At 41.5% G+C, this 9,478-nt stretch overlaps 1 protein-coding gene and 1 non-coding gene across 3 annotated transcripts in view; one reads left to right on the top strand and one right to left on the bottom strand.

The window, feature by feature from the left end:
• Positions 1 to 1,044: 1,044 nt before the first annotated feature.
• Positions 1,045 to 1,117, bottom strand: trnav-uac. The gene has a single exon. It is a non-coding gene; the product is annotated as a tRNA-Val (tRNA).
• A 4,436-nt stretch (positions 1,118 to 5,553) lies between these two features.
• acox3 (acyl-CoA oxidase 3, pristanoyl) overlaps positions 5,554 to 9,478 on the top strand; it is a 36,748-nt gene continuing 32,823 nt past the window's right edge. Inside the window, exons 1-4 of one of the 2 annotated variants that reach the window (XM_031740925.2) lie at positions 5,554 to 5,811; positions 6,930 to 7,072; positions 8,961 to 9,058; positions 9,167 to 9,302. In XM_031740925.2, the coding sequence (XP_031596785.1) occupies positions 6,950 to 7,072; positions 8,961 to 9,058; positions 9,167 to 9,302 (357 nt within the window). In that variant the 5' untranslated portion in view covers positions 5,554 to 5,811; positions 6,930 to 6,949. Of the gene's footprint in view, positions 5,812 to 5,837; positions 6,211 to 6,929; positions 7,073 to 8,960; positions 9,059 to 9,166; positions 9,303 to 9,478 lie in introns of those variants that run through there. The other variant, XM_031740926.2, reaches the window with a different exon arrangement.

Below are 9,478 nucleotides of genomic sequence, written 5' to 3'. Positions count from 1 at the left end.
CCTGCCTCTGGGTAGTGCTTCTGCCCCCTTAGGTCCTGTGTTTATAGTGATATGTCGTGAAATGTAATGATTATGGTGTAATTAAAAAGGAGAAACAAATGTCAACATCCAGGTCTTATGAAGCGCCTTGAGGCGACTTTCAATAAAATTGAATTGAATTGAATTGAATTGAATTGAATTGAATTGAGGTCTCAGAATCTCTTCTCTGCTTTCATGGATGATGTGGTTCTGTTGGCTTCATCAGGTGATGGCCTCCTGCTCACTTTGGAACGGTTCACAGCTGAGTGTGAAGCGGCAGGAATGAAGCCAAATCTGAGGCCATGGTCCTCAGCCTGAAAAGGGTGGAGTGCCCACTCAGTCAGGGACGACTTCCTGCCCCAAGTGGAGGAGTTTAAGTATCTCGGGGTCTTGTTCACAAGTGACGGGAGAGGGGAGTGGGAGATTGACAGACGGAGGGGGGCTACAGCTGCAGTGATGCGAATGCTGTACTGGTCCGTTGTGGTGAAGAGAGATGAGTGTAAAAGCGAAGCTCCCGATTTACGTCCCTACAGTCCCTTATGGTCAGGAACTGTGGGTAGTGACCGAAAGAATCAGATTGCGGATACAAGCAGCGGGAATGGGCTTCCTCGCAGGGGTGTCAAACTCCAGTCCTCGAGGGCCGCTGTCCTGCAACTTTTCCATGTGTCCCTGTTGCACACACCTGAATAAAATTATTGCCGTAGGTCCTTAACAAGAGTTTAGAACTTGACTGAATGCTGAGGTGGCAATTCAGCCCTTTGATTCATGTTACAGCAGCTCATGAGTGAATGAACATGGTGCAATAAAAGCACACTTTTCCAAACACTTACTTGAGTAGGGTTAGGGGTTGCCACTTCAGCATGCAGTCAGGTTCTAAACTCTTGTTAAGGACCTACTGGCACTAATTTTATTCAGGTGTGTTGCAACAGGGACACATGGAAAAGTTGCAGGACAGCAGCCCTCGAGGACTGGAGTTTGACACCCCTGCTACAAAGGCTGGCCTCTGATTTGTTAAGGTAATAGTTGTGGTACTGCTGGGGATTGAACCCAGGACCTTCAGCGTGTAAAGCAGATGTGATAGCCACTATACTACAGAACCAGATGACACTACACAGATTAAAAAAAAAAAAGTCTGTCTGTTTACTTTCCTTCAGGATTTCTAACTAATGTACAGCTTTCTTCATGTGCCTTTGTGTGCTCCTCCTCTGGCCCCACTATGTTGTTGAACTTATAAATGGGCTTTAGTAGTAATATCATGATTATACTTTTATGTTTTAGGACTCCATTGACTCATTTCATCACACTGATGTTGGTTTCCTTCTTGTTAAGCATGAAGGTGCTTTGCTCCCGTTCTTGATTGCATCCTTCCAAATTTAAGTTATTTCTCAGCCTTTGTCAGTGTTAAAAGAATCATACCTGTACTGCAGCAAGCCACTAGGGGGCAATTGTGATATTTTATTCATATTTGTGAGGCTGCCAAGCTGTTCATCACTCCATGCACTGTCATGCCACTGGAAGATTGACATCCAGGCCGCTGGTGACATGAAGGCTGCTCTAAGTGGCTTTTGGATGGCTTGTCCCCAAAAGTATGACAAACATATATGAGTCTTATGTGTAAATTCAATTAGGAAGATTTATGGCCTACATCTGTCCGCTCTCAGGTGCTGCTGGCTAAATCTAAGGTTTATCACCTTGACTTTCCCACAGTGTCAAGCTGTTTGTGTGTCTAGGCTAATCACCTTCTCCAGGCCAATCAGCATTCATGCTGTGTACTTGAGATCTTACTGTGCATCTGTCTTTGGCAGACGCATTTTGTCCAATCCACCTCATCTCCACCTCTCATCACTCAAGCTCCATTCAAGCCACCTTCATCTCCACCACCAGCATCTAGGCTCGGGGGGATCCTGCTCTAATTCCTTTCACAGCTGGAGCTCCGTTCTGTTGAGACGGGCCATGGGAGTCTGTTATCTATATTGTTATATATCTAAATTCTGTTCATCAATAAATGATGTTGATTCTTTTGCTGCTGCTGTTGTAAATTTGGTAGCATAAAAATGAAATTGAATTGCAGAGGTGAGTCAACAGCAAAGAATGAGGGGCAGTCTTACCAAGGTTCATCATCCAGCACAAACTCTGAGTTATTTGACAAATGATGAATTTACCCTTTTGAACTTTAGGTTACATGAGCAGTAAACGCACAGAATAATCAGAGACCTTTTTTTTTCTCGGCAATAAACTATAGAAATATATTCATTAGAGCAATACAGTCTTTCAGAGAATGTTCTATAGTTCTTTCAAAGTATACTTGCTATAGTCCTTTGCTGAGACTTGTTCAACTAAATGTAATCTGTCATGCTGCCTCAGTTCTCCCGAGCTGATGTTGCTAGGTTTTGTCTTCTCTCTTTCTCTCCGCTTCAGTTTCTATCTTTCCTGTCTTTCTGTGATCGTTTGGTGTTGTCTGCTCCTGAGTGACACTCATTCTGGGTAGACATTACTTGGAACCTTAGCCTGTATATTTGCCTTAAAGGAACTTTCTTTGTTGTTTCCTGTGTTCAGACCTTCCCTGGATTGCCTCCCTTTACCTCTGGAGCCCCATTTCCCCCAGCGATTTTGTATATTTTTAACTGCCATAATTATTATGACATTATTGCATGTCTGTTTTGTTTAAATACAATTTTCAGTAAGCCTATTTTTATGAATAATAATTTTTTGTGTTAACACTACATGAGAAAATGTAAATATGTTTACATTTTGTGTTGCCTGGGGGCATGTTTTAGTGTTGCACACATTTATAGTTTAATTTGTGCCGTCTGTATGATGTGATGCATGCTTGTTTGTACAATATGATGCATTTTGCACAGTTTGATGACAGTGATGTTAAAGTGCCAGGCAGCGATTAAATTAATCAGTAACTGGAAAATCCTGGTGTCATGTATTTCTGATACTGATAATTGAACTTGGACCTGCTGAAGTTTCTGTAACCTGCACGCGCCCGATTGTCAAGATGACAATCACAGATAAGACACTCTTTAGCATTAAAGACACACGTCTAACAGTATGTTATGAAGAAATCTATAAGACAGACACTGACATTTGTCCTCTGAAGAGTAAGACAAAGACTGAAAAACTACAAGGGACTCTGTATTCCCTAATAACAATAACACTGACAAAATATGAAGATATGTAGAAATATTTCATTTATTGAAATTTGAGTTTCATTCATTTTCACTGAAGAAAGGTAAAGTTAATAACTTGTTTACACTTTAGTAAGTTGGTGTTTAAAGGAACATTTAGGGTATTTTTCTATGCCATTTTATGGACGTGTTGCTGTAAACACCACAACTGGCTGTAAGATGTGTTCAAGCCTTTAAAATGCTTGAGTTGTGTTGATTGAAAGATGGACACCTAATCTGTTTTTTTCCTGGGTGTTTTAGGAAATGTTATTAACTGTTATGAACTACAGAAAACTGTGTAAAGAATAGTTCAAAATGTCAAGTAAAGACACTCAATCATAAGTAGTAGTAGCAGTAGAGCATGGCAGATGGACAAGGTTGCACGAGGAGCAGCATAATCTGAGCTGTCTTGCAGAGGAGGAAGACTTGCATAAAGGAAAAGGTGGGCTTCTGCTTTGCTTTCACAGTCTTTATGAATGCTCGAAGGCTCTAACAAAGCTGGCGTTAAACATCCCAGTAAGATCCTACAAGGACATGTTAGCACTATTCAAGAGGAACTATCCAAGCTGAATACATTGCATGATGAATACAGAGGGATTGGTAGCCCACCTCACTATATGTGCCACCAACTGGACAACTATGCATCAGTTAGCAGGAGCTACAGCCACCCCAGGACTCTTTCATCTTTAGTTCACCCCAGAAATAAAGATGAAAAACTTTACCAGCCAGGGAAACCAGACAACCTTGGACAGGACATGGAGAGACCAGGCAGGCTGGGGAGTTAGAAGGTAAAGAAATATAGAGACAAGAATAGAATAAACTGGACACAAAAAAATAAAATAACATAATCAACAAAGAACTATATACAACAAACTCAGAAACACTAGTGAAATACTGAACTGAAGTTTAATAGAGCTGGAACAAAAACGTAGTAAATAATGGATTGCATTTATATAGCGCTTTTCTAGGCACCCAAAGGGCTTAACAATTCCACTATTCATTCACTCACTGGTGGAGGCAAGCTACAGTTGTAGCCACAGCTGCCCTGGGGCAGACTGACAGAGGCGAGGCTGCCATATCACGCCATCTGGCCAACACCAGTAGGGTAAAGTGTCTTGCCCAAGGACACAACGACCAGGACAGAGAGAGCAAGGGGATCGAACCGGCAACCTTCTGGTTACAGATGAGCTTCCCAATCCCCTGAGCCACGGTAGGCCCAACAGAGATGGTTTGGGATGAGATGGAGCGCAGAGTGAAGGCAAAGGACCAACAAGTGCTCAGCATCTCTGGGAACTCCTTCAAGACTGTTGGAAACCATTTCAGGTGACGACCTCATGAAGCTCATGGAGAGAAGGCCAAGAGTGAGCAAAGCAGGAATCAAAGCAAAGGATCTGAAATATAAAACACGAGTTATTTCACACTTTTTTGTTTACTACAGAATTCCACATGTGTTTATTCATAGTTTTGCTGCCTTCAGCGAGAATCTACAATGTAAATATTCATGAAAATACAGAAAAACCATTAAATGAGAAGGTGTGTCCAAACTTTTGACCGGCAGTGTATATCAAACACTATGTAACAATATGGCAAAAACCACAGGGACTTTGGAAAAAACAAAGCACATCCTGAACAATAAAACATTGCACACACCTTACTGCACACTGTAAATTATTGTGTTGGAATCTGTGACAACACTTAGAAGAGTTCTCTACAAAAAATATACACAATGCAAAAAAGAGCAATAAGAATTATACATAATGTTTGATTTCGTGAACGCACAAATAATCATTTTTTAAACTTACAAGTTATTAAATTCATGGATTTGATACAATTTAAATCCACACAGGTGACGTTCAAAGCAAGTAATAATATCCTTCAAAGTAATATTCGAAATGTATTTCAGAATAGCCTTCAGACAGAATGCTTCTGGAGACTTTTCAAAATAAGATTACCCAAACAGACCAAAAGGTTACTCGGGAATGTGCAATAGGCGAGTTAATGTAATTTTCTTCTTTTTGTTTTAAAGCACTGACCTATTGTACCTCTCTCCTTATTCATGACGTTAACCTGTGGTGTCATTGGAATGTTGTGGTTATGGTGCAAAGCATATATGTGTTGGTAAGGAGGGTGGGGGTGGGGAGGGGGAGGAAAGGGACTTGTAGGGTTTGGGTTTGGGGTAATGTTCTCGCGAAACTCAATATGTTGTATGTTTGTGGTGTGCTGTGTAAGACAGTTTCCCAGTTTAAATATTGCATTACAAGTTTACCCAAACCTATCAAACACCATCATAAAATAGATTAGACTAATAAAAAACGTATAAAGTGATATTTTACCGAGTATTACATGTGTTACATCAGTGTAACATCAGCGTTGGTAATAAGTGATGTGATCACGTGATTCCGTATGGATTTCCTAAAATGTAACAAATGATGTTACTTCTCACTGCGCTGAGATTAAGTGTAGAGGATACTTTTATTCTGAAGGATACAGAGAGGAAGTGTTGTCGTCACTGTTAGGAAGCGTCATTTTTCCTACTTACCTTCTTACGCGTAGCTCACAGTTCAGTTGGGAAACTGACAGAGAAGCCAGCAGCAGTCCGGCGTGACAACCGCAGCGTTCGGTAAGATATGAGACGTGACGTGACGTGACGTGACGTATGCACCTAAAGGCTTATTCAAGTGAAGACTTTACTTTTATAATGTTGGGGAAACCTGCAGTCAGCTCAGACCGAAGGACTTACCTGGATGCGTGACTAAACGTTTCTCCCAATGAAAACGTCCAGATGAACAGAATCAACCTTCAAGATTTCCTTTAGTCAGTTCTCCGGTTTTGCACACCTGCCAGTCCACAACAGGTGACGCTGAGAACAACGCTGTGGAGCTTCTTCACGTGCATTAGCGGGTCCACAGACTGTTAGCTTTGAACTTTGGTCTGCATTTGACAGCTGATAAGGTTACAAAAAAGGTATAAAGGTCACACTGGTCGTTGATCGTCGGTGATGTTCTTGAGCCGTAACCAAGTACGTCTGTACGTCCTATATCGATACTAAAGAGCATATTTGAAGTGCAGTAGTCATTGTTGATATGCTAGCTGTAAAACCTTTGCTATAGAGTTTGGTCAAATCTACAATCAGACTGTGCAAACGGACAATCAATGAATAACACTGTAGGCCTCCCCATGGGTGACTGACCTGCACCTACATAGTGTTACTAAATCAACGAAGAAATAACTTGTAATTAAAATTAAACTTTAAATTAAGCGTGTGTGCAGTTTAGTTGTCAGGTATTAATGCACAATTTTTAACCCAGCATTACATTTATATGTTATTGAATAATCTTCAAGGCCACTAAAATGTGTACATTAATGCATTTAATCTGACTTGCACACTTTCTTAAAAGAAATATCTGATCCTGCGCTTCAGTCAGCTTTCATCACAGCACAGTAACTCTTAGTAAGGCCTCTGACACTGGACTCATCTCTGTGCTTGTCCTGCTAGACCTCACTGCAGCATTCAATACTGTTGACCATAACATTTCATTACACACATTAAAGTATGCTGTGAGCATTAAAGATTCTGGACTGCAGTGGTTTCTATCTAACAGACTTCTATTTCTTCTTGTAACCAGACAGTCTGTGTCGCACACTGAGCTCAGTTATGGAGTTTCACAGGGTCCAGTGCTAGGACCAGTTCTGTTCATTTGCATTTACTGTCCCATTTTTTTTGTGTTGTATCTTCAGAGTGCACAGTGCCTTAAAACATGATGAACCATAACGTGGCTGACCTCCCCAGCGGCCCACTCAATGTCTACAGGAACAAAGCCTCCTTCAACTGGAAGGACATGGTCCGCTTTATAGATGGAGAGGATATATATCTATTCAAGGTAACATCACAGGCTGGACTCATGGCATTGTGCATTAAACACCATTAGCGTAAGATCAGGAAAATTATATGGGAAGTCTAAACTGTTGTATTTACTTGCCACTGAGAACACGTCAAGAGATTTTCACTTAGAGCATCGACAGGATGATATATTTACATCCTTACCTTTAATTATTGCATTTTCACTTCTCTTAGAATAAACCATCACACCTCTCCATGATTCTGCTTCTGAGCTATTGACCAACACACACACACACACACCTACACACACACACACGCACACACACACACACGCAGCTTGCAGGTCCGGTTCAGTATCTTATCTTGTGGACAGAGATATCTGATGTTGTTCCTGAGAGATGCTGGGGCCACTCGCCTAGCTTGAGGGTCACTGCACCGACTGGTCCGATTACCACTGGGACCACCGTTACCTTCACCCTCCACATCTTCTCGAGCTCTTCTCTGAGCGCTTGGTACTTCTCCAGCTTCTCGTGTTTCTTCTTCCTGCTGTTGCTTTTGATTCTTACTGCCGAGATATCTTTGAAGCATTGAAAGGTTACTCACTGTTTATCATTATTCAGATGGTTTATAACACAGAGTGTGGCCTTCTATGAAGGAAGATTTGAAGTTAAACATCACACACACACACACACACACACACACACACACACACACACTCTCTCACTATTATGCAATATAAAAAGTGACACACACTTCTAATTTCAATAGCAAACAGAAAACAGTAAAGTGAAATTACTGCCTACTTTAGTAAAAAGTGGTGCCAACTGGTGGATGAATATAGAAATGAAATATTTAAATTGAGTAGTCCATCCATCTATCCAATTTCCTCTGCTTATCCTGGGCTGGGTCTGCATCACTCCAGCTGCAGCACCACTGCGTCTGTTGATCCCCTGCTCCCCTCACTCGTGAACAAGACCCTGAGATACTTAAACTCTTCTACTTGGGGCAGCAACTCGTCCCTGACCTGGAGTGGGAATCCGGTGAAAAGCCAGACAAGATTCTGAGACCACCCAAGTGGAACATTTTGCTTCTTCCATTCAAATTATGAACTGGTCCCACTATAGTTGGAGCACACCCTTCGGTCTCCCTCCCTGCCAATGGGAACTGTCGCCTCAGGAACCGCCCCGTATCTCCACACAATATTGGAGAGGTGTGTTAACCAAGACAGCTCTACAACATCCAGAACCTTCAGGAACCTCAGTGAACCTCATCCACCCCGGGAGCTCTGCCACTAAGCATTTGTTTAACTACCTCAGTGACCTCACCCCTACTGAAGGATGAGTCGCCCCCCTCGTCCCCAGACTCTGCTTCCTCTACGGAACATGTGTCCATGGCATTAAGGAGGTTCTTTGAAGTATTCCTTAGTGTTCCTAAAGTAAGTTGTCCAAAATAAAATCTTAACATAAAGGATAAGTTGATATTAAGATAAATGTGGGATTCTTGTACGTTCTTGTTACCATTTCCAGGCTCAAGAACAACCTTTGAATGTGCTACATCTGTACCGCTCGTAAACCTCTTTGGCTAACACTTTAGCTTCTTGCAGCTCTTCTTCAAACGCTGGATGTTTTAAGAGCTCACAGGGCTCAACTTTCATCTGCAGAATTATGCAACAAATACTTTTAATTTATGAAAGCTCAAGCAGCTATCAGCTTAGTTTTAACTTTGTGATATTGACATTTTTCATCCTAAATAACTGTATTATACAATGAATGTCATGCAAACAAGATTACATGGAGACATTTCACCTCTTTTAATGTTCATATTTTTTTTCCATTAAGCCGTGGCTATCAACTATTAACTCGTAAGTAAGCATTTTGTCAAATGGATTTCACTTTGTCTTACACTGTCTGCTCATTTCCACATTATAGCAACATGTGTTCAAGACACTGGAGAACGACCCTCTGTTTGCCCGTCAGCCTGGTGAAGATGTGCCCATAGAGAAAAAGAGAGAGGTGAACTTTCTGAGGTATCTACTTGGTAAACTACAGCTGAAGTTATGTAGCACCTGTCGTGTCCTCTGTTCTGTAATTCGGTACTTTGTAAAGACAATAAAACTCCATATGAAAATTCACAGAATGAAGCAGCTGCTTCGGTACAACTTTGTCACCAAGGAAGAGGCGATGGCCAATCCCTGGAAAGCGGTGTACCTCGAAGACTGTCTGGGCATGTATGACTGGGCCTTGGTTGCTAAGCTCTTCCTCAGCCTAGGGGTAATTGTGTTAGAGTAAAATGTCCTCACACAGACACACAGAGTGTATGTTATATGAGATAACTAAGATTGTGTTTCTGAGCAATGTTAAGAAAGGTTATGACTTGGGATTGTTGCAAAGCAACACCTGTTTTCACTCTAAAACAAGCGACAAGCAACGCTGTAATTTTAAACCAT

Source organism: Oreochromis aureus, linkage group 3 (assembly GCF_013358895.1).
Source record: "Oreochromis aureus strain Israel breed Guangdong linkage group 3, ZZ_aureus, whole genome shotgun sequence".
NCBI lineage: Eukaryota > Metazoa > Chordata > Actinopteri > Cichliformes > Cichlidae > Oreochromis > Oreochromis aureus.
Note: the sequence above shows the minus strand (reverse complement) of the source record. Positions and strands in the feature narration are given on the sequence as shown.